This window comes from Bombina bombina, chromosome 1, assembly GCF_027579735.1.
Source record: "Bombina bombina isolate aBomBom1 chromosome 1, aBomBom1.pri, whole genome shotgun sequence".
NCBI classification, from domain to species: domain Eukaryota; kingdom Metazoa; phylum Chordata; class Amphibia; order Anura; family Bombinatoridae; genus Bombina; species Bombina bombina.
The window spans coordinates 488,862,704-488,888,460 of NC_069499.1; the positions used below are offsets into that span (position 1 = coordinate 488,862,704).

General features: G+C 42.6%; 1 protein-coding gene across 1 annotated transcript in view; it reads right to left on the minus strand.

Annotated features, from left to right (window-relative positions):
* The window catches only part of VPS16 (VPS16 core subunit of CORVET and HOPS complexes), a 340,863-nt gene that overhangs the window by 101,992 nt on the left and 213,114 nt on the right, over positions 1-25,757 (minus strand). The window contains exons 15-17 of the mRNA XM_053698545.1: positions 25,642-25,750; positions 25,414-25,548; positions 25,192-25,300 (exon numbers count right to left, since the gene is read on the minus strand). Coding sequence (XP_053554520.1) covers positions 25,192-25,300; positions 25,414-25,548; positions 25,642-25,750 — 353 coding nt within the window. The remainder of the gene's footprint in view (positions 1-25,191; positions 25,301-25,413; positions 25,549-25,641; positions 25,751-25,757) is intronic.

Sequence of the window (25,757 nt, forward strand, 5' to 3'; positions counted from 1 at the left end):
ACATGATCCCTCCTAGGCTCCGCCTTCCCCAGTCATTCGACCGACGTAAAGGAGGAATATTTGCATAGGAGAAACCATATGATACCGTGGTGACTGTAGTTAAAGAAAATAAATTATCAGACCTGATTAAAAAACCAGGGCGGGCCGTGGACCGGACACACCGTTGGAGAAAGTAATTTATCAGGTAAACATAAATTCTGTTTTCTCCAACATAGGTGTGTCCGGTCCACGGCGTCATCCTTACTTGTGGGAACCAATACCAAAGCTTTAGGACACGGATGAAGGGAGGGAGCAAATCAGGTCACCTAGATGGAAGGCACCACGGCTTGCAAAACCTTTCTCCCAAAAATAGCCTCAGAAGAAGCAAAAGTATCAAACTTGTAAAATTTAGTAAAAGTGTGCAGTGAAGACCAAGTCGCTGCCTTACATATCTGATCAACAGAAGCCTCGTTCTTGAAGGCCCATGTGGAAGCCACAGCCCTAGTGGAATGAGCTGTGATTCTTTCAGGAGGCTGCCGTCCGGCAGTCTCATAAGCCAATCTGATGATGCTTTTAATCCAAAAAGAGAGAGAGGTAGAAGTTGCTTTTTGACCTCTCCTTTTACCAGAATAAACAACAAACAAGGAAGATGTTTGTCTAAAATCCTTTATAGCATCTAAATAGAATTTTAGAGCACGAACAACATCCAAATTGTGCAACAAACGTTCCTTCTTTGAAACTGGATTCGACACAAAGAAGGCACGACTATCTCCTGGTTAATGTTTTTGTTAGAAACAACTTTCGGAAGAAAACCAGGTTTAGTACGTAAAACCACCTTATCTGCATGGAACACCAGATAAGGAGGAGAACACTGCAGAGCAGATAATTCTGAAACTCTTCTAGCAGAAGAAATTGCAACCAAAAACAAAACTTTCCAAGATAATAACTTAATATCAACGGAATGTAAGGGTTCAAACGGAACCCCCTGAAGAACTGAAAGAACTAAATTGAGACTCCAAGGAGGAGTCAAAGGTTTGTAAACAGGCTTGATTCTAACCAGAGCCTGAACAAAGGCTTGAACATCTGGCACAGCTGCCAGCTTTTTGTGAAGTAACACAGACAAGGCAGAAATCTGTCCCTTCAAGGAACTTGCAGATAATCCTTTCTCCAAACCTTCTTGAAGAAAGGATAGGATCTTAGGAATTTTTACCTTGTCCCAAGGGAATCCTTTAGATTCACACCAACAGATATATTTTTTCCATATTTTGTGGTAAATTTTTCTAGTTACAGGCTTTCTGGCCTGAACAAGAGTATCAATGACAGAATCTGAGAACCCTCGCTTTGATAAGATCAAGCGTTCAATCTCCAAGCAGTCAGTTGGAGTGAGACCAGATTCGGATGTTCGAACGGACCTTGAACAAGAAGGTCTCGTCTCAAAGGTAGCTTCCATGGTGGAGCCGATGACATATTCACCAGGTCTGCATACCAAGTCCTGCGTGGCCACGCAGGAGCTATCAAGATCACCGATGCCCTCTCCTGATTGATCCTGGCTACCAGCCTGGGGATGAGAGGAAACGGCGGGAATACATAAGCTAGTTTGATGGTCCAAGGTGCTACTAGTGCATCTACTAGAGTCGCCTTGGGATCCCTGGATCTGGACCCGTAGCAAGGAACCTTGAAGTTCTGACGAGAGGCCATCAGATCCATGTCTGGAATGCCCCACAATTGAGTAATTTGGGCAAAGATTTCCGGATGGAGTTCCCACTCCCCCGGATGCAATGTCTGACGACTCAGAAAATCCGCTTCCCAATTTTCCACTCCTGGGATGTGGATTGCAGACAAGTGGCAGGAGTGAGTCTCCGCCCATTGAATGATTTTGGTCACTTCTTCCATCGCCAGGGAACTCCTTGTTCCCCCCTGATGGTTGATGTACGCAACAGTCGTCATGTTGTCCGATTGAAACCGTATGAACTTGGCCTTTGCTAGCTGAGGCCAAGCCTTGAGAGCATTGAATATCGCTCTCAGTTCCAGAAAATTTATCGTCGGAGACAAGTCTGTATAGTCCCCATTCCACTGACTGAGCATGCACAGTTGTAATGGTCTTAGATGAATTCGCGCAAAAGGAACTATGTCCATTGCCGCTACCATCAAACCTATTACTTCCATGCACTGCGCTATGGAAGGAAGAGGAACAGAATGAAGTATTTGACAAGAGTTTAGAAGTTTTGATTTTCTGGCCTCTGTCAGAAAAATCCTCATTTCTAAGGAGTCTATTATTGTTCCCAAGAAGGGAACCCTTGTTGACGGAGATAGAGAACTTTTTTCTACGTTCACTTTCCACCCGTGAGATCTGAGAAAGGCCAGGACAATGTCCGTGTGAGCCTTTGCTTGAGGAAGGGACGACGCTTGAATCAGAATGTCGTCCAAGTAAGGTACTACTGCAATGCCCCTTGGTCTTAGCACCGCTAGAAGGGACCCTAGTACCTTTGTGAAAATCCTTGGAGCAGTGGCTAATCCGAACGGAAGTGCCACAAACTGGTAATGCTTGTCCAGGAATGCGAACCTTAGGAACCGATGATGTTCCTTGTGGATAGGAATATGTAGATACGCATCCTTTAAATCCACCGTGGTCATGAATTGACCTTCCTGGACGGAAGGAAGAATTGTTCGAATGGTTTCCATTTTGAACGATGGAACCTTGAGAAACTTGTTTAGGATCTTGAGATCTAAGATTGGTCTGAATGTTCCCTCTTTTTTGGGAACTACGAACAGATTGGAGTAGAACCCCATCCCTTGTTCTCCTAAAGGAACAGGATGAATCACTCCCATTTTTAACAGGTCTTCTACACAATGTAAGAATGCCTGTCTTTTTATGTGGTCTGAAGACAATTGAGACCTGTGGAACCTCCCCCTTGGGGGAAGCCCCTTGAATTCCAGAAGATAACCTTGGGAGACTATTTCTAGTGCCCAAGGATCCAGAACATCTCTTGCCCAAGCCTGAGCGAAGAGAGAGCCTGCCCCCCACCAGATCCGGTCCCGGATCGGGGGCCAACATCTCATGCTGTCTTGGTAGCAGTGGCAGGTTTCTTGGCCTGCTTTCCTTTGTTCCAGCCTTGCATTGGTCTCCAGGCTGGCTTGGCTTGAGAAGTATTACCCTCTTGCTTAGAGGACGTAGCACTTGGGGCTGGTCCGTTTCTGCGAAAGGGACGAAAATTAGGTTTATTTTTGGCCTTGAAAGACCTATCCTGAGGAAGGGCGTGGCCCTTGCCCCCAGTGATATCAGAGATAATCTCTTTCAAGTCAGGGCCAAACAGTGTTTTCCCCTTGAAAGGAATGTTAAGCAATTTGTTCTTGGAAGACGCATCCGCTGACCAAGATTTTAACCAAAGCGCTCTGCGCGCCACAATAGCAAAACCAGAATTTTTCGCCGCTAACCTAGCCAATTGCAAAGTGGCGTCTAGGGTGAAAGAATTAGCCAATTTGAGAGCATGAATTCTGTCCATAATCTCCTCATAAGAAGAAGAATTATTATTGAGCGCCTTTTCTAGTTCATCGAACCAGAAACACGCTGCTGTAGTGACAGGAACAATGCATGAAATTGGTTGTAGAAGGTAACCTTGCTGAACAAACATTTTTTTAAGCAAACCTTCTAATTTTTTATCCATAGGATCTTTGAAAGCACAACTATCTTCTATGGGTATAGTGGTGCGTTTGTTTAGAGTAGAAACCGCCCCCTCGACCTTGGGGACTGTCTGCCATAAGTCCTTTCTGGGGTCGACCATAGGAAACAATTTTTTAAATATGGGGGGAGGGACGAAAGGTATACCGGGGCTTTCCCATTCTTTATTTACAATGTCCGCCACCCGCTTGGGTATAGGAAAAGCTTCGGGGGGCCCCGGGACCTCTAGGAACTTGTCCATTTTACATAGTTTCTCTGGAATGACCAAATTCTCACAATCATCCAGAGTGGATAACACCTCCTTAGCAGAGCGCGGAGATGTTCCAATTTAAATTTAAATGTAATCACATCAGGTTCAGCTTGTTGAGAAATTTTCCCTGAATCTGAAATTTCTCCCTCAGACAAAACCTCCCTGGCCCCCTCAGACTGGTGTAGGGGCCCTTCAGAATCAATATCATCAGCGTCCTCATGCTCTTCAGTATTTTCTAAAACAGAGCAGTCGCGCTTTCGCTGATAAGTGGGCATTTTGGCTAAAATGTTTTTGATAGAATTATCCATTACAGCCGTTAATTGTTGCATAGTAAGGAGTATTGGCGCGCTAGATGTACTAGGGGCCTCCTGTGTGGGCAAGACTGGTGTAGACGAAGGAGGGGATGATGCAGTACCATGCTTACTCTTGAGGAATCATCTTGGGAATCATCTTGGGCATCATTTTCTCTAAATTTTGTGTCACATAAATCACATCTATTTAAATGAGAAGGAACCTTGGCTTCCCCACATTCAGAACACAGTCTATCTGGTAGTTCAGACATGTTAAACAGGCAAAAACTTGATAACAAAGTACAAAAAACGTTTTAAAATAAACCGTTACTGTCACTTTAAATTTTAAACTGAACACACTTTATTACTGCAATTGCGAAAAAGTATGAAGGAATTGTTCAAAATTCACCAAAATTTCACCACAGTGTCTTAAAGCCTTAAAAGTATTGCACACCAAATTTGGAAGCTTTAACCCTTAAAATAACGGAACCGGAGCCGTTTTTATATTTAACCCCTTTACAGTCCCTGGTATCTGCTTTGCTGAGACCCAACCAAGCCCAAAGGGGAATACGATACCAAATGACGCCTTCAGAAAGTCTTTTCTATGTATCAGAGCTCCTCACACATGCATCTGCATGTCATGCTTCTCAAAAACAAGTGCGCAATAGAGGCGCGAAAATGAGACTCTGCCTATGATTAGGGAAAGCCCCTAGAGAATAAGGTGTCCAATACAGTGCCTGCCGGTTATTTTACATAATTCCCAAGATTAAAATAATTCCTCAAGGCTATGGAGTATAAAATATGTTTATATATAAATCGATTTAGCCCAGAAAATGTCTACAGTCTTAAAAAGCCCTTGTGAAGCCCTTTTTTTCTTTCTGTAATAAAAATGGCTTACCGGATCCCATAGGGAAAATGACAGCTTCCAGCATTACATCGTCTTGTTAGAATGTGTCATACCTCAAGCAGCAAAAGTCTGCTCACTGTTCCCCCAACTGAAGTTAATTCCTCTCAACAGTCCTGTGTGGAAACAGCCATCGATTTTAGTAACGGTTGCTAAAATCATTTTCCTCTTACAAACAGAAATCTTCATCTCTTTTCTGTTTCAGAGTAAATAGTACATACCAGCACTATTTTAAAATAACAAACTCTTGATTGAATAATAAAAACTACAGTTAAACACTAAAAAACTCTAAGCCATCTCCGTGGAGATGTTGCCTGTACATTGGCAAAGAGAATGACTGGGGAAGGCGGAGCCTAGGAGGGATCATGTGACCAGCTTTGCTGGGCTCTTTGCCATTTCCTGTTGGGGAAGAGAATATCCCACAAGTAAGGATGACGCCGTGGACCGGACACACCTATGTTGGAGAAATACATTTTCCTAAAAAATGCATTTCCCAAATATGAAATATGATGACAGTCTGCAAAAGGAAATATACTGAAAACCTGAATCATGGCAAATATAAGTACAATACATATATTTAAAACTTTATATAAATACATAAAGTACCAAACCATAGCTGAGAGTGTCTTAAGTAATGAAAACATACTTACCAAAAGACACCCATCCACATATAGCAGATAGCCAAACCAGTACTGAAACGGTTATTAGTAGAGGTAATAGAATATGAGTATATCGTCGATCTGAAAAGGAAGGTAGGAGATGAATCTCTACGACCGATAAAAGAGAACCTATGAAATAGATCTCCCGTGAGGAAAACCATTGCATGCAACAGGTGATACTCCCTTCACATCCCTCTGACATTCACTGTACTCTGAGAGGAATCGGGCTTCAAAATGCTGAGAAGCGCATATCAACGTAGAATCTTAGCACAAACTTACTTCACCCCCTCCATAGGAGGCAAAGTTTGTAAAACTGAATTGTGGGTGTGGTAAGGGGTATGTTTATAGGCATTTTGAGGTTTGGGAAACTTTGCCCCTCCTGGTAGGATTGTATATCCCATACGTCACTAGCTCATGGACTCTTGCCAATTACATGATAGAAATGGCCTCACAAATAAAATGATTAGCATGTTGACAAATCAGGATCCGTTTCCTGTTGCGCTAAACTTTCCAACCAAAAAGTTGATGCAGCTGCAACATCAGCCATAGAAATGGCAGGCCTGAGGAAATGACCAGAATATAAATAAGCTTTCCTTAGATAAGATTCAAGTTTCCTATCTAAAGGGTCTTTAATAGAAGTACTATCTTCCATAGGAATAGTAGTACGTTTAGCAAGAGTAGAAAAAGCCCCATCAACTTTGGGGATCTTTTCTCAAAACTCCAATCTAACTGCTGGCAAAGGATACGATTTTTTAAACCTTGAAGAAGGAATAAAAGAAGTACCAGGCCTATTCCATTCCTTAGAAATCATATCAGAAATAGCATCAGGAACTGGAAAAACCTCTGGAGTAACCACGGGAGGTTTATAAACAGAATTTAAACGTTTACTAGTTTTAATATCAAGAGTACTAGTTTCCTCAATATCCAATGTAATCAACAATTCTTTTAACAAGGAATGAATATACTCCATTTTAAATAAATAAGTAGATTTGTCAGTGTCAATATCAGAGGAAGGATCTTCTGAATCAGATAGATCCTCGTCAGATGAGGATAATTCAGTATGTTGTCGGTCATTAGAAATTTCATCAACTTTATGAGAAGTTTTAAAAGACCTTTTATATTTATTAGAAGGCGGGATGGCAGACAACGCCTTCTGAATCGCATCAGTAATAAAATCTTTTATATTCACAGGTATATCTTGTACATTAGATGTTGAAGGAACAACAGGCATAGTACTATTACTGATGGACACATTCTCTGCATGTAAAAGCTTATCATGACAACTATTACATACCACAGCTGGAGATATAATCTCCACAAATTTACAACAAATGCACTTAGCTTTGATAGAACAGTTATCAGGCAGCAGGGTTCCAACAGTGGTTTCTGAGACAGAATCAGATTGAGACATCTTGCAAATGTAAGAGAAAAAACAACATATAAAGCAAAATGATCAATTTCCTTATATGGCAGTTTCAGGAATGGGGAAAAAAATGCAAACAGCATAGCCCTCTAACATAGAAAAAAGCAAGTGGCACATAGGAATTGGGTTTTAAATAATGAAATTATTTGGCGCCAAGTATGACGCACAACGTAACTGAAATTTTTTTGGCGCTAACAACACCTGGAAGTGACACACTCGCGTCATTGACGACGCAACCTTGAGCAAGGAACTCAGCGTCAACTAAGATGCCGGAAATGATGAATTTGCGTCATAGGATGTAACTTTGCGGCAAAAAAATTCTCACGCCAAGAATGACGCAATAAACTTCGGCATTTAGCACCCTCGCAAGACTAATTTTGCCCCACGAAATTTAAAGAGAAAACAGTCAATAGAAAAAAGACTATACCCCAGGTAAGAAAAAATATTTTCCTAAATATGCTTTTCCCAAATATGAAACTGACAGTCTGCAAAAGGAAAACAGAATTTATGTTTACCTGATAAATTACTTTCTCCAACGGTGTGTCCGGTCCACGGCGTCATCCTTACTTGTGGGATATTCTCTTCCCCAACAGGAAATGGCAAAGAGCCCAGCAAAGCTGGTCACATGATCCCTCCTAGGCTCCGCCGTCCCCAGTCATTCGACCGACGTAAAGGAGGAATATTTGCATAGGAGAAATCATATGATACCGTGGTGACTGTAGTTAAAGAAAATAAATTATCAGACCTGATTAAAAAACCAGGGCGGGCCGTGGACCGGACACACCGTTGGAGAAAGTAATTTATCAGGTAAACATAAATTCTGTTTTCTCCAACATAGGTGTGTCCGGTCCACGGCGTCATCCTTACTTGTGGGAACCAATACCAAAGCTTTAGGACACGGATGAAGGGAGGGAGCAAATCAGGTCACCTAGATGGAAGGCACCACGGCTTGCAAAACCTTTCTCCCAAAAATAGCCTCAGAAGAAGCAAAAGTATCGAATTTGTAAAATTTAGTAAAAGTGTGCAGTGAAGACCAAGTCGCTGCCTTACATATCTGATCAACAGAAGCCTCGTTCTTGAAGGCCCATGTGGAAGCCACGGCCCTAGTGGAATGAGCTGTGATTCTTTCAGGAGGCTGCCGTCCGGCAGTCTCGTAAGCCAATCTGATGATGCTTTTAAGCCAAAAAGAGAGAGAGGTAGAAGTTGCTTTTTGACCTCTCCTTTTACCAGAATAAACAACAAACAAGGAAGATGTTTGTCTAAAATCCTTTGTAGCATCTAAATAGAATTTTAGAGCACGAACTACATCCAAATTGTGCAACAAACGTTCCTTCTTTGAAACTGGATTCGGACACAAAGAAGGCACGACTATCTCCTGGTTAATGTTTTTGTTAGAAACAACTTTCGGAAGAAAACCAGGTTTAGTACGCAAAACCACCTTATCTGCATGGAACACAAGATAAGGAGGAGAACACTGCAGAGCAGATAACTCTGAAACTCTTCTAGCAGAAGAAATTGCAACCAAAAACAAAACTTTCCAAGATAATAACTTAATATCAACGGAATGTAAGGGTTCAAACGGAACCCCCTGAAGAACTGAAAGAACTAAATTGAGACTCCAAGGAGGAGTCAAAGGTTTGTAAACAGGCTTGATTCTAACCAGAGCCTTAACAAAAGCTTGAACATCTGGCACAGCCGCCAGCTTTTTGTGAAGTAACACAGACAAAGCAGAAATCTGTCCCTTCAAAGAACTTGCAGATAATCCTTTCTCCAAACCTTCTTGAAGAAAGGATAGAATCTTAGGAATTTTTATCTTGTCCCAAGGGAATCCTTTAGATTCACACCAACAGATATATTTTTTCCATATTTTATGGTAGATTTTTCTAGTTACAGGCTTTCTGGCCTGAACAAGAGTATCAATGACAGAATCTGAGAACCCTCGCTTTGATAAAATCAAGCGTTCAATCTCCAAGCAGTCAGTTGGAGTGAGACCAGATTCGGATGTTCGAACGGACCTTGAACAAGAAGGTCCCGTCTCAAAGGTAGCTTCCATGGTGGAGCCGATGACATATTCACCAGGTCTGCATACCAAGTCCTGCGTGGCCACGCAGGAGCTATCAAGATCACCGATGCCCTCTCCTGATTGATCCTGGCTACCAGCCTGGGGATGAGAGGAAACGGTGGGAATACATAAGCTAGGTTGAAGGTCCAAGGTGCTACTAGTGCATCTACTAGAGTCGCCTTGGGATCCCTGGATCTGGACCCGTAGCAAGGAACCTTGAAGTTCTGACGAGAGGCCATCAGATCCATGTCTGGAATGCCCCACAACCGAGTAATTTGGGCAAAGATTTCCGGATGGAGTTCCCACTCCCCCGGATGAAATGTCTGACGACTCAGAAAATCCGCTTCCCAATTTTCCACTCCTGGGATGTGGATTGCAGACAAGTGGCAGGAGTGAGTCTCCGCCCATTGAATGATTTTGGTCACTTCTTCCATCGCCAGGGAACTCCTTGTTCCCCCTTGATGGTTGATATACGCAACAGTCGTCATGTTGTCCGATTGAAACCGTATGAATTTGGCCTTTGCTAGCTGAGGCCAAGCCTTGAGAGCATTGAATATCGCTCTCAGTTCCAGAATATTTATCGGGAGAAGAGATTCATCCCGAGACCAAAGACCCTGAGCTTTCAGGAGTCCCCAGACCGCGCCCCAGCCCACCAGACTGGCGTCGGTCGTGACAATGACCCACTCTGGTCTGCGGAAGCTCATCCCCTGTGACAGGTTGTCCAGGGACAGCCACCAACGGAGTGAATCTCTGGTCCTCTGATCTACTTGTATCGTCGGAGACAAGTCTGTATAATCCCCATTCCACTGACTGAGCATGCACAGTTGTAATGGTCTCAGATGAATTCGCGCAAAAGGAACTATGTCCATTGCCGCGACCATCAAACCTATTACTTCCATGCACTGCGCTATGGAAGGAAGAGGAACAGAATGAAGTACTTGACAAGAGTTTAGAAGTTTTGATTTTCTGGCCTCTGTCAGAAAAATCCTCATTTCTAAGGAGTCTATTATTGTTCCCAAGAAGGGAACTCTTGTTGACGGAGATAGAGAACTTTTTTCTACGTTCACTTTCCACCCGTGAGATCTGAGAAAGGCCAGGACAATGTCCGTATGAGCCTTTGCTTGTGGAAGGGACGACGCTTGAATCAGAATGTCGTCCAAGTAAGGTACTACTGCAATGCCCCTTGGTCGTAGCACCGCTAGAAGGGACCCCAGTACCTTTGTGAAAATTCTTGGAGCAGTGGCTAATCCGAATGGAAGTGCCACAAACTGGTAATGCTTGTCCAGAAAGGCGAACCTTAGGAACCGATGATGTTCCTTGTGGATAGGAATATGTAGATACGCATCCTTTAAATCCACCGTGGTCATGAATTGACCTTCCTGGATGGAAGGAAGAATTGTTCGAATGGTTTCCATTTTGAACGATGGAACCTTGAGAAACTTGTTTAGGATCTTGAGATCTAAGATTGGTCTGAATGTTCCCTCTTTTTTGGGAACTATGAACAGATTGGAGTAGAACCCCATCCCTTGTTCTCCTAATGGAACAGGATGAATCACTCCCATTTTTAACAGGTCTTCTACACAATGTAAGAATGCCTGTCTTTTTATGTGGTCTGAAGACAATTGAGACCTGTGGAACCTCCCCCTTGGGGGAAGCCCCTTGAATTCCAGAAGATAACCTTGGGAGACTATTTCCAGCGCCCAAGGATCCAGAACATCTCTTGCCCAAGCCTGAGCGAAGAGAGAGAGTCTGCCCCCCACCAGATCCGGTCCTGGATAGGGGGCCAACATCTCATGCTGTCTTGGTAGCAGTGGCAGGTTTCTTGGCCTGCTTACCTTTGTTCCAGCCTTGCATTGGCCTCCAGGCTGGCTTGGCTTGAGAAGTATTACCCTCTTGCTTAGAGGATGTAGCACTTGGGGCTGGTCCGTTTCTGCGAAAGGGACGAAAATTTGTTTTATTCTTAGCCTTGAAAGACCTATCCTGAGGAAGGGCGTGGCCCTTGCCCCCAGTGATATCAGAAATAATCTCTTTCAAGTCAGGGCCAAACAGCGTTTTCCCCTTGAAAGGAATGTTAAGCAATTTGTTCTTGGAAGACGCATCCGCTGACCAAGATTTTAGCCAAAGCGCTCTGCGCGCCACAATAGCAAACCCAGAATTTTTCGCCGCTAATCTAGCCAATTGCAAAGCGGCGTCTAAAGTAAAAGAGTTAGCCAATTTGAGAGCATGAATTCTGTCCAAAATCTCCTCATAAGAAGAATCTTTATTGAGCGCCTTTTCTAGTTCATCGAACCAGAAACACGCTGCTGTAGTGACAGGAACAATGCATGAAATTGGTTGTAGAAGGTAACCTTGCTGAACAAACATCTTTTTAAGCAAACCCTCTAATTTTTTATCCATAGGATCTTTGAAAGCACAACTATCTTCTATGGGGATAGTGGTGCGCTTGTTTAGAGTAGAAACCGCCCCCTCGACCTTGGGGACTGTCTGCCATAAGTCCTTTCTGGGGTCGACCATAGGAAACAATTTCTTAAATATAGGGGGAGGGACGAAAGGTATGCCGGGCCTTTCCCATTCTTTGTTTACAATGTCCGCCACCCGCTTGGGTATAGGAAAAGCTTCGGGGGGCCCCGGGACCTCTAGGAACTTGTCCATCTTACATAATTTCTCTGGAATGACCAAATTCTCACAATCATCCAGAGTAGATAACACCTCCTTAAGCAGAGCGCGGAGATGTTCCAATTTAAATTTGAATGTAATCACATCAGGTTCAGCTTGTTGAGAAATTTTCCCTGAATCTGAAATTTCTCCCTCAGACAAAACCTCCCTGGCCCCTTCAGACTGGTGTAGGGGCACTTCAGAACCAATATCATCAGCGTCCTCATGCTCTTCAGTATTTTCTAAAACAGAGCAGTCGCGCTTTCGCTGATAAGTGGGCATTTTGGCTAAAATGTTTTTGATAGAATTATCCATTACAGCCGTTAATTGTTGCATAGTAAGGAGTATTGGCGCACTAGATGTACTAGGGGCCTCCTGTGTGGGCAAGACTGGCGTAGACGAAGGAGGGGATGATGCAGTACCATGCTTACTCCCCTCACTTGAGGAATCATCTTGGGCATCATTTTCTCTAAATTTTGTGTCACATAAATCACATCTATTTAAATGAGAAGGAACCTTGGCTTCCCCACATACAGAACACAGTCTATCTGATAGTTCAGACATGTTAAACAGGCATAAACTTGATAACAAAGTACAAAAAACGTTTTAAAAACAGAATTTATGTTTACCTGATAAATTACTTTCTCCAACGGTGTGTCCGGTCCACGGCGTCATCCTTACTTGTGGGATATTCTCTTCCCCAACAGGAAATGGCAAAGAGCCCAGCAAAGCTGGTCACATGATCCCTCCTAGGCTCCGCCTACCCCAGTCATTCGACCGACGTTAAGGAGGAATATTTGCATAGGAGAAACCATATGGTACCGTGGTGACTGTAGTTAAAGAAAATAAATTATCAGACCTGATTAAAAAAACCAGGGCGGGCCGTGGACCGGACACACCGTTGGAGAAAGTAATTTATCAGGTAAACATAAATTCTGTTTTCTCCAACATAGGTGTGTCCGGTCCACGGCGTCATCCTTACTTGTGGGAACCAATACCAAAGCTTTAGGACACGGATGAAGGGAGGGAGCAAATCAGGTCACCTAAATGGAAGGCACCACGGCTTGCAAAACCTTTCTCCCAAAAATAGCCTCAGAAGAAGCAAAAGTATCAAACTTGTAAAATTTGGTAAAAGTGTGCAGTGAAGACCAAGTCGCTGCCCTACATATCTGATCAACAGAAGCCTCGTTCTTGAAGGCCCATGTGGAAGCCACAGCCCTAGTGGAATGAGCTGTGATTCTTTCGGGAGGCTGCCGTCCGGCAGTCTCGTAAGCCAATCTGATGATGCTTTTAATCCAAAAAGAGAGAGAGGTAGAAGTTGCTTTTTGACCTCTCCTTTTACCGGAATAAACAACAAACAAGGAAGATGTTTGTCTAAAATCCTTTGTAGCATCTAAATAGAATTTTAGAGCGCGAACAACATCCAAATTGTGCAACAAACGTTCCTTCTTTGAAACTGGTTTCGGACACAGAGAAGGTACGATAATCTCCTGGTTAATGTTTTTGTTAGAAACAACTTTTGGAAGAAAACCAGGTTTAGTACGTAAAACCACCTTATCTGCATGGAACACCAGATAAGGAGGAGAACACTGCAGAGCAGATAATTCTGAAACTCTTCTAGCAGAAGAAATTGCAACTAAAAACAAAACTTTCCAAGATAATAACTTAATATCAACGGAATGCAAGGGTTCAAACGGAACCCCCTGAAGAACTGAAAGAACTAAATTGAGACTCCAAGGAGGAGTCAAAGGTTTGTAAACAGGCTTAATTCTAACCAGAGCCTGAACAAAGGCTTGAACATCTGGCACAGCGGCCAGCTTTTTGTGAAGTAACACAGACAAGGCAGAAATCTGTCCCTTCAGGGAACTTGCAGATAATCCTTTTTCCAATCCTTCTTGAAGGAAGGATAGAATCCTAGGAATCTTAACCTTGTCCCAAGGGAATCCTTTAGATTCACACCAACAGATATATTTTTTCCAAATTTTGTGGTAAATCTTTCTAGTTACAGGCTTTCTGGCCTGAACAAGAGTATCGATAACAGAATCTGAGAATCCTCGCTTCGATAAGATCAAGCGTTCAATCTCCAAGCAGTCAGCTGGAGTGAAACCAGATTCGGATGTTCGAACGGACCCTGAACAAGAAGGTCTCGTCTCAAAGGTAGCTTCCAAGGAGGAGCCGATGACATATTCACCAGATCTGCGTACCAAGTCCTGCGTGGCCACGCAGGAGCTATCAAGATCACCGACGCCCTCTCCTGATTGATCCTGGCTACCAGCCTGGGGATGAGAGGAAACGGCGGGAACACATAAGCTAGTTTGAAGGTCCAAGGTGCTACTAGTGCATCCACTAGAGCCGCCTTGGGATCCCTGGATCTGGACCCGTAGCAAGGAACTTTGAAGTTCTGACGAGAGGCCATCAGATCCATGTCTGGAATGCCCCACAGCTGAGTGACTTGGGCAAAGATTTCCGGATGGAGTTCCCACTCCCCCGGATGCAATGTCTGACGACTCAGAAAATCCGCTTCCCAATTTTCCACTCCTGGGATGTGGATAGCAGACAGGTGGCAGGAGTGAGACTCCGCCCATAGAATGATTTTGGTCACTTCTTCCATCGCCAGGGAACTCCTTGTTCCCCCCTGATGGTTGATGTACGCAACAGTTGTCATGTTGTCTGATTGAAACCGTATGAACTTGGCCCTCGCTAGCTGAGGCCAAGCCTTGAGAGCATTGAATATCGCTCTCAGTTCCAGAATATTTATCGGTAGAAGAGATTCTTCCCGAGACCAAAGACCCTGAGCTTTCAGGGATCCCCAGACCGCGCCCCAGCCCATCAGACTGGCGTCGGTCGTGACAATGACCCACTCTGGTCTGCGGAATGTCATCCCTCGTGACAGGTTGTCCAGGGACAGCCACCAACGGAGTGAGTCTCTGGTCCTCTGATTTACTTGTATCTTCGGAGACAAGTCTGTATAGTCCCCATTCCACTGACTGAGCATGCACAGTTGTAATGGTCTTAGATGAATGCGTGCAAAAGGAACTATGTCCATTGCCGCTACCATCAACCCGATCACTTCCATGCACTGAGCTATGGAAGGAAGAGGAACGGAATGAAGTATCCGACAAGAGTCTAGAAGTTTTGTTTTTCTGGCCTCTGTCAGAAAAATCCTCATTTCTAAGGAGTCTATTATTGTTCCCAAGAAGGGAACCCTTGTTGACGGAGATAGAGAACTCTTTTCCACGTTCACTTTCCATCCGTGAGATCTGAGAAAGGCCAGGACAATGTCCGTGTGAGCCTTTGCTTGAGGAAGGGACGACGCTTGAATCAGAATGTCGTCCAAGTAAGGTACTACAGCAATGCCCCTTGGTCTTAGGACAGCTAGAAGGGACCCTAGTACCTTTGTGAAAATCCTTGGAGCAGTGGCTAATCCGAAAGGAAGCGCCACAAACTGGTAATGTTTGTCCAGGAATGCGAACCTCAGGAACCGATGATGTTCCTTGTGGATAGGAATATGTAGATACGCATACTTTAAATCCACCGTGGTCATGAATTGACCTTCCTGGATGGAAGGAAGAATAGTTCGAATGGTTTCCATCTTGAACGATGGAACCTAGAGAAACTTGTTTAAGATCTTGAGATCTAAGATTGGTCTGAACGTTCCCTCTTTTTTGGGAACTATAAACAGATTGGAGTAGAACCCCATCCCTTGTTCTCTTAATGGAACGGGATGAATCACTCCCATTTTTAACAGGTCTTCTACACAATGTAAGAATGCCTGTCTTTTTATGTGGTCTGAAGACAACTGAGACCTGTGGAACCTCCCCCTTGGGGGAAGTCCCTTGAATTCCAGAAGATAACCTTGGGAGACTATTTCTAGCGCCCAAGGATCCAGAACATCTCTTGCCCAAGCCTGAGCGAAGAGAGAGAGTCTGCCCCCCACCAGATCCGGTCCCGGATCGGGGGCCAACATTTCATGCTGTCTTGGTAGCAGTGGCAGGTTTCTTGGCCTGCTTTCCCTTGTTCCAGCCTTGCATTGGTCTCCAAGCTGGCTTGGCTTGAGAAGTATTACCCTCTTGCTTAGAGGACGTAGCACTTTGGGCTGGTCCGTTTCTACGAAAGGGACGAAAATTAGGTTTATTTTTTGCCTTGAAAGGCCGATCCTGAGGAAGGGCGTGGCCCTTACCCCCAGTGATATCCGAGATAATCTCTTTCAAGTCGGGGCCAAACAGCGTTTTCCCCTTGAAAGGAATGTTAAGTAACTTGTTCTTGGAAGACGCATCAGCCGACCAAGATTTCAACCAAAGCGCTCTGCGCGCCACAATAGCAAACCCAGAATTCTTAGCCGCTAACCTAGCCAATTGCAAAGTGGCGTCTAGGGTGAAAGAATTAGCCAATTTGAGAGCATTGATTCTGTCCATAATCTCCTCATAAGGAGGAGAATCACTGTCGACCGCCTTTATCAGCTCATCGAACCAGAAACATGCGGCTGTAGCGACAGGGACAATGCATGAAATTGGTTGTAGAAGGTAACCCTGCTGAACAAACATCTTTTTAAGCAAACCTTCTAATTTTTTATCCATAGGATCTTTGAAAGCACAACTATCCTCTATGGGTATAGTGGTGCGTTTGTTTAAAGTGGAAACCGCTCCCTCGACCTTGGGGACTGTCTGCCATAAGTCCTTTCTGGGGTCGACCATAGGAAACAATTTTTTAAATATGGGGGGAGGGACGAAAGGAATACCGGGCCTTTCCCATTCTTTATTAACAATGTCCGCCACCCGCTTGGGTATAGGAAAAGCTTCTGGGAGCCCCGGCACCTCTAGGAACTTGTCCATTTTACATAGTTTCTCTGGGATGACCAACTTGTCACAATCATCCAGAGTGGATAATACCTCCTTAAGCAGAATGCGGAGATGTTCCAACTTAAATTTAAATGCAATCACATCAGGTTCAGCTTGTTGAGAAATGTTCCCTGAATCAGTAATTTCTCCCTCAGACAAAACCTCCCTGGCCCCATCAGACTGAGTTAGGGGCCCTTCAGAAATATTAATATCAGCGTCGTCATGCTCTTCAGTATCTAAAACAGAGCAGTCGCGCTTACGCTGATAAGTGTTCATTTTGGCTAAAATGTTTTTGACAGAATTATCCATTACAGCCGTTAATTGTTGCATAGTAAGGAGTATTGGCGCGCTAGATGTACTAGGGGCCTCCTGAGTGGGCAAGACTCGTGTAGACGAAGGAGGGAATGATGCAGTACCATGCTTACTCCCCTCACTTGAGGAATCATCTTGGGCATCATTGTCATTGTCACATAAATCACATTTATTTAAATGAATAGGAATTCTGGCTTCCCCACATTCAGAACACAGTCTATCTGGTAGTTCAGACATGTTAAACAGGCATAAACTTGATAACAAGTACAAAAAAAACGTTTTAAAATAAAACCGTTACTGTCACTTTAAATTTTAAACTGAACACACTTTATTACTGCAAATGCGAAAAAACATGAAGGAATTGTTCAAAATTCACCAAATTTTCACCACAGTGTCTTAAAGCCTTAAAAGTATTGCACACCAAATTTGGAAGCTTTAACCCTTAAAATAACGGAACCGGAGCCGTTTTGAACTTTAACCCCTTACAGTCCCTGGTATCTGCTTTGCTGAGACCCAACCAAGCCCCAAGGGGAATACGATACCAAATGACGCCTTCAGAAAGTCTTTTCTAAGTATCAGAGCTCCTCTCACATGCGACTGCATGCCATGCCTCTCAAAAACAAGTGCGCAACACCGGCGTGAAAATGAGGCTCTGCCTATGCTTTGGGAAAGCCCCTAAAGAATAAGGTGTCTAAAAAAGTGCCTGCCGATATTATTATATCAAAATACCCAGATAAAATGATTCCTCAAGGCTAAATATGTGTTAATAATCAATCGATTTAGCCCAAAAAAAGTCTACAGTCTTAATAAGCCCTTTTTGAAGCCCTTATTTACAATCGTAATAAACATGGCTTACCGGATCCCAGAGGGAAAATGACAGCTTCCAGCATTACATCGTCTTGTTAGAATGTGTCATACCTCATGCAGCAAGAGACTGCTCACTGTTCCCCCAACTGAAGTTAATTGCTCTCAACAGTCCTGTGTGGAACAGCCATGGATTTTAGTGACGGTTGCTAAAATCATTTTCCTCATACAAACAGAAATCTTCATCTCTTTTCTGTTTCTGAGTAAATAGTACATACCAGCACTATTTCAAAATAACAAACTCTTGATTGAATAATAAAAACTACAGTTAAACACTAAAAAACTCTAAGCCATCTCCGTGGAGATGTTGCCTGTACAACGGCAAAGAGAATGACTGGGGTAGGCGGAGCCTAGGAGGGATCATGTGACCAGCTTTGCTGGGCTCTTTGCCATTTCCTGTTGGGGAAGAGAATATCCCACAAGTAAGGATGACGCCGTGGACCGGACACACCTATGTTGGAGAAATAAAACCGTTACTGTCACTTTAAATTTTAAACTGAACACACTTTATTACTGCAAATGTGAAAAAGTATGAAGGAATTGTTCAAATTTCACCAAAATTTCACCACAGTGTCTTAAAGCCTTAAAAGTATTGCACACCAAATTTGAAAGCTTTAACTCTTAAAATAACGGAACCGGAGCCGTTTTTATATTTAACCCCTATACAGTCCCTGGTATCTGCTTTGCTGAGACCCAACCAAGCCCAAAGGGGAATACGATACCAAATGACGCCTTCAGAAAGCTTTTTCTATGTATCTGAGCTCCTCACACATGCATCTGCATGTCTTGCTTCCCAAAAACAACTGCGCAATAGAGGCGCGAAAATGAGGCTCTGCCTGTGATTAGGGAAAGCCCCTAGAGAAAAAGGTGTCCAATACAGTGCCTGCCGGTTATTTTACATAATTCCCAAGAATAAAATAACTCCTCAAAGCTATGAAGTATTAAAAAAAGCTTATATATCAATCGTTTTAGTCCAGAAAATGTCTACCAGTCTTAAAAGCCCTTGTGAAGCCCTTTATTCTTATGTAATAAAAATGGCTTACCGGATCCCATAGGGAAAATGACAGCTTCCAGCATTACCTAGTCTTGTTAGAAATGTGTCATACCTCAAGCAGCAAAAGTCTGCTCACTGTTTCCCCCAACTGAAGTTAATTCCTCTCAACAGTCCTGTGTGGAAACAGCCATCGATTTTAGTAACGGTTGCTAAAATCATTTTCCTCTTACAAACAGAAATCTTCATCTCTTTTCTGTTTCAGAGTAAATAGTACATACCAGCACTATTTTAAAATAACAAACTCTTGATTGAAGAATAAAAACTACATTTAAACACCAAAAAACTCTAAGCCATCTCCGTGGAGATGTTGCCTGTACAAATAAATTACTTTCTCCAACGGTGTGTCCGGTCCACGGCCCGCCCTGGTTTTTTAATCAGGTCTGATGAATTATTTTCTCTAACTACAGTCACCACGGTATCATATGGTTTCTCCTATATATATTTCCTCCTGTCCGTCGGTCGAATGACTGGGGTGGGCGGAGCTTAGGAGGGATCATGTGACCAGCTTTGCTGGGCTCTTTGCCATTTCCTGTTGGGGAAGAGAATATCCCACAAGTAAGGATGACGCCGTGGACCGGACACACCTATGTTGGAGAAATATACATAAACCTGACTCATGGCAAATATAAGTACAATACATATATTTAGAACTTTATATTAATACATAAAGTGCCAAACCATAGCTGAGAGTGTCTTAAGTAGAGCTGCAACAACTAATCGCCATAATCGATAATAATCGATTATGAAAATAGTTGTCAACGAATCTCATAATCGATTAATCGGTTTGCAATTAGTTAGTCTGTGCACAACACCAGCTGCTTCACTTAGATGAACTCCTGCATATGTTATTGTGTTTTATGGTTATGTCCTTAACCTAAAGGACGTCTACAGACGTCTACGTTTCACTTTTAAAGTACAGTATAGGTTTACAACTACCCCTGGCTTATGTGCAACCCAGATATAATAGTCATCATTTGGATTGTTTATATTAAATCTGGTGATTTGGAACTATGCTTTTCATGATATAGTGCCAAGCTTGTTGTTTACACCTTGCCCCTAGATTGATGGGAGTTATTTAAATTGATGTGCACAATTATTAGCGTATTGCTTGGTATTGCTGATTATATGTACTGTATAAATAAATGTGTAAGGCTTTGTCCTGTTATTGATATACAGTCCTTAGCGCTTTTGATTTTGTTTTTTTATTGTTTTTTTATATTTTTAATACATTGTGATAATATGTACCAGATTCAACCTTTATAAGTATATATTCGTTATTTTTAGAGCGGAATAGATATAAACCCGCTAACCTTAGAGCTGGTTATTTACCATTGCATATAGATATTCAAGATATTTTTTATGTAAGAATGAAGTCAAGGGTTACTTTATTGAGAGGCCCCTTGCCAAGGTAGAAAACACTTAGCATTGGTGAAGAGCTAACAAAGATAAATATCCCACTTTGGTGAAATTGGCAAAACCCTACTTATACACCTTAACAGCCTTTTCTCTGCTGCAGGAAATATAGCTGCAAACAGAGAACCAGCCTTAGCCAGAAGCATGTGGACATGTTGAGATTTTTGCATTTCAATGCAAAGTTTCTGAAAGAGTGAATAACAGAATGTTATTAACAGTGATAGTCTAACTCTTTCTAGTTCTACCTCTTTTCAAACAGTTTGTGGTTTTGTTTTGTTTGATTATAAAACTGTGCTCTGCTGCATAAAAATTGAAGAAACAGTTGTGTTAATGTAAAGTTTTAGTCTGAAGTTTATATTTGTAACACTCATTATGTGGATTTTATTTAAAACATAGAAAACTATTATTGATTCTATTTTTATCCGATTAGTCGATTAATCGAAAAAATAATCGGCCGATTAATCGATTATGAAAATAATCGTTAGTTGCAGCCCTAGTCTTAAGTAATGAAAACATACTTACCAAAAGACATCCATCCACATAGAGCAGATAGCCAAACCAGTACTAAAACGGTTATCAGTAGAGGTAATAGAATATGAGAGTATATCGTCAATCTGAAAAGGAAGGTAGGAGATGAATCTCTACGACCGATAACAGAGAACCTATGAAATAGATCCCCGTGAGGAAAACCATTGCATTCAACAGGTGATACCACCTTCACATTTCTCTGACATTCACTGTACTCTGAGAGGAATCGGGCTTTAAAAATGCTGAGAAGTGCCTATCAACGTAGAATCTAAGCACAAACTTACTTCACCACCTCCATAGGAGGCAAAGTTTGTAAAACTGAATTGTGGGTGTGGTGAGGGGTATGTTTATAGGCATTTTGAGGTTTGGGAAACTTTGCCCCTCCTGGTAGGATTGTATATCCCATACGTCACTAGCTCATGGACTCTTGCCAATTACATGAAAGAAATGGCCTCACAAATAAAATGATTAGCATGTTGACAAATCAGGATCCGTTTCCTGTTGCGCTAAACTTTCCAACCAAAAAGTTGATGTAGCTGCAACATCAGCCATAGAAATGGCAGGCCTGAGGAAATGACCCCATACGTCACTAGCTCATGGACTCTTGCCAATTACATGAAATATATATATATATATATATATATATATATATATTTTAAAGCTCTGTTACGTGGCATGTTCTGCCTCCTCCTGTAGGACTGGGTTTTAATCCAACATGTGATGGCTCATGAACTCTCACCACTGAATGAAAGAAAATATGCTGCAAAGTTGGTTAATTTTGAAGCTTCTAGTGGAAATATGTTTCTTTCTATCCAACTACAAATAAAGTCTTTACATTACTCCCAGACTGGAGGACACAGTTACTTAGTATTTATTTATTTTTAACAAGGAATAGCCTTCTTTTCTCAATCTAGAGTTGAAAAAACATAATTTATGCTTACCTGATAAATTCCTTTCTTCTGTAGTGTGATCAGTCCACGGGTCATCATTACTTCTGGGATATCACTCCTCCCCAACAGGAAGTGCAAGAGGATTCACCCAGCAGAGCTGCATATAGCTCCTCCCCTCTACGTCACTCCCAGTCATTCGACCAAGGACCAACGAGAAAGGAAAAGCCAAGGGTGAAGTGGTGACTGGAGTATAAATTAAAAAATATTTACCTGCCTTAAAAAACAGGGCGGGCCGTGGACTGATCACACTACAGAAGAAAGGAATTTATCAGGTAAGCATAAATTATGTTTTCTTCTGTTAAGTGTGATCAGTCCACGGGTCATCATTACTTCTGGGATACCAATACCAAAGCAAAAGTACACGGATGACGGGAGGGATAGGCAGGCTCTTTATACAGAAGGAACCACTGCCTGAAGAACCTTTCTCCCAAAAATAGCCTCCGATGAAGCAAAAGTGTCAAATTTGTAAAATTTGGAAAAAGTATGAAGCGAAGACCAAGTTGCAGCCTTGCAAATCTGCTCAACAGAGGCCTCATTCTTGAAGGCCCAAGTGGAAGCCACAGCTCTAGTAGAATGAGCTGTAATTCTTTCAGGAGGCTGCTGTCCAGCAGTCTCATAAGCTAAACGAATTATGCTACGAAGCCAAAAAGAAAGAGAGGTAGCAGAAGCTTTTTGACCTCTCCTCTGTCCAGAGTAAACGACAAACAGAGAAGACGTTTGTCGAAATTCCTTAGTTGCCTGTAAGTAAAATTTTAGAGCACGGACTACATCCAGGTTGTGCAGTAGACGTTCCTTCTTTGAAGAAGGATTTGGGCACAAGGAAGGAACAACAATCTCTTGATTGATATTCCTGTTAGTAACTACCTTAGGTAAGAACCCAGGTTTAGTACGCAGAACTACCTTATCCGAGTGAAAAATCAAATAAGGAGAATCACAATGTAAGGCTGATAATTCAGAGACTCTTCGAGCCGAGGAAATAGCCATTAAAAATAGAACTTTCCAAGATAACAACTTTATATCAATGGAATGAAGGGTTTCAAACGGAACGCCCTGTAAAACATTAAGAACAAGGTTTAAACTCCATGGTGGAGCAACAGTTTTAAACACAGGCTTAATCCTGGCCAAAGCCTGACAAAAAGCCTGGACGTCAGGAACTTCTGACAGACGTTTGTGTAACAGAATGGACAGAGCTGAGATCTGTCCCTTTAATGAACTAGCAGATAAACCCTTTTCTAAACCTTCTTGTAGAAAAGACAATATCCTAGGAATCCTAACCTTACTCCAAGAGTAACCTTTGGATTCACACCAATATAGGTATTTACGCCATATCTTATGGTAAATCTTTCTGGTAACAGGCTTCCTAGCCTGTATTAAGGTATCAATAACTGACTCAGAAAACCCACGTCTTGATAAAATCAAGCGTTCAATTTCCAAGCAGTCAGCTTCAGAGAAGTTAGATTTTGATGTTTGAAGGGACCCTGTAACAGAAGGTCTTGTTTCAGGGGTAGAGACCAAGGTGGACAGGATGACATGTCCACCAGGTCTGCATACCAAGTCCTGCGTGGCCACGCAGGAGCTATTAGAATCACTGATGCTCTCTCTTGTTTGATTCTGGCAATCAATCGAGGAAGCATCGGGAAGGGTGGAAACACGTAAGCCATCCTGAAGTCCCAAGGTGCTGTCAGGGCATCTATCAGGACTGCTCCTGGATCCCTGGATCTGGACCCGTAACGAGGAAGCTTGGCGTTCTGTCGAGACGCCATGAGATCTATCTCTGGTTTGCCCCAACGTCGAAGTATTTGGGCAAAGACCTCCGGATGGAGTTCCCACTCCCCCGGATGAAAAGTCTGACGACTTAAGAAATCCGCCTCCCAGTTCTCCACTCCCGGGATGTGGATTGCTGACAGGTGGCAAGAGTGAGACTCTGCCCAGCGAATTATCTTTGATACTTCCATCATAGCTAGGGAGCTTCTTGTCCCTCCCTGATGGTTGATGTAAGCTACAGTCGTGATGTTGTCCGACTGAAACCTGATGAACCCCCGAGTTGTCAACTGGGGCCAAGCCAGAAGGGCATTGATAACTGCTCTCAATTCCAGAATGTTTATTGGCAGGAGACTCTCCTCCTGACTCCATTGTCCCTGAGCCTTCAGAGAATTCCAGACGGCACCCCAACCTAGAAGGCTGGCGTCTGTTGTTACAATTGTCCAGTCTGGTCTGCTGAATGGCATCCCCCTGGACAGATGTGGCCGAGAAAGCCACCATAGAAGAGAATTTCTGGTCTCTTGATCCAGATTCAGAGAAGGGGATAAGTCTGAGTAATCCCCATTCCACTGACTTAGCATGCACAGTTGCAGTGGTCTGAGGTGTAAGCGTGCAAAGGGTACTATGTCCATTGCCGCTACCATTAAGCCGCAAAAGCGCCAAAAAACGGCCCCTCCCCCTCACACACAGCAGTGAGAGAGAACAGAAACTGTCAGAAAAAAGATTTTAAGCAACTGCCAAGTGGAAAAATAGTGCCCAAACATTTATTCACTCAGTACCTCAGTAAATGAAAACGATTTTACATTCCAGCAAAAACGTTAAACATAATTTCTAGTTATTAAACAGCTTTATGTAATTCTTACAGTGTAATTCTAGTGAAGTACCATTCCCCAGAATACTGAAGTGTAAAGTATACATACATGACATTATATCGGTATGGCAGGATTTTCTCATCAATACCATTGTCAGAAAATAAAAGCTGCTACATACCTCTATGCAGATTCATCTGCCCGCTGTCCCCTGATCTGAAGTTTACCTCTCCTCAGATGGCCGAGAAACAGCAATATGATCTTAACTACTCCGGCTAAAATCATAGCAAAAACTCTGGTAGATTCTTCTTCAAACTCTGCCAGAGAGGTAATAACACACTCCGGTGCTATTTTAAAATAACAAACTTTTGATTGAAGATATAAAACTAAGTATAATCACCATAGTCCTCTCACACATCCTATCTAGTCGTTGGGTGCAAGAGAATGACTGGGAGTGACGTAGAGGGGAGGAGCTATATGCAGCTCTGCTGGGTGAATCCTCTTGCACTTCCTGTTGGGGAGGAGTGATATCCCAGAAGTAATGATGACCCGTGGACTGATCACACTTAACAGAAGAAAGAGCACACTAGTAGTGGGACTCAGCTCTAAGTTGCAGCTTACTATTTAGGAATTATCAATAAGTTATAATTATAGAACGATGCAACAAAAAAGTAAAAAAGTAAAAAAAAGTGCAACAAAAAAGTAAGTTTATCAAATCAGACAACTAAAGTATGTAGCAAACTGCTTAAAATGAAACATACCAAGATCAGTGTCACCACTCTCAATGGCTTTGCTCAGGGCAAGTTTGCTTCTCTTCATCTTTAAAAGCAACGGCACTTGCTCGCCTGACCTCGGCTCATACTCTAAAAGCTGACATGAAATAAAATTCTAAATATTTCAGAGTATCAACATTAGCAACATAACAAAGAACTGTTTAGCTTTTAAGTTTAGCTGTTAAGCAACACACATACCCACATACATACCTTAATGGCTAACTCGGTTCTCCCACAGTCGCAGGCTTTAGACGCAATCTCTGAATATGATATTCCTGGAGTGTCACCAAGCTTCTGGTTAATGGCTTGAGCCACTTCTTCATCAGACTTTTCTTTTTGCTGAACCTGTAAAATCATGCATACTGCAGTTATTGCCAGACATGTATATATATATATATATATATATATATATATAATAAACATATGCAATTTTCATACCTTGTAACAAGCCCAGTGAGCCAAAATCCGACTGACTCCTTGAAAGTCTGAGAGTTTCAGATATTCTGAAATTTTTATGGCAAGAGGGTAATGTCTTCGCAAAACTAATCTGAGGA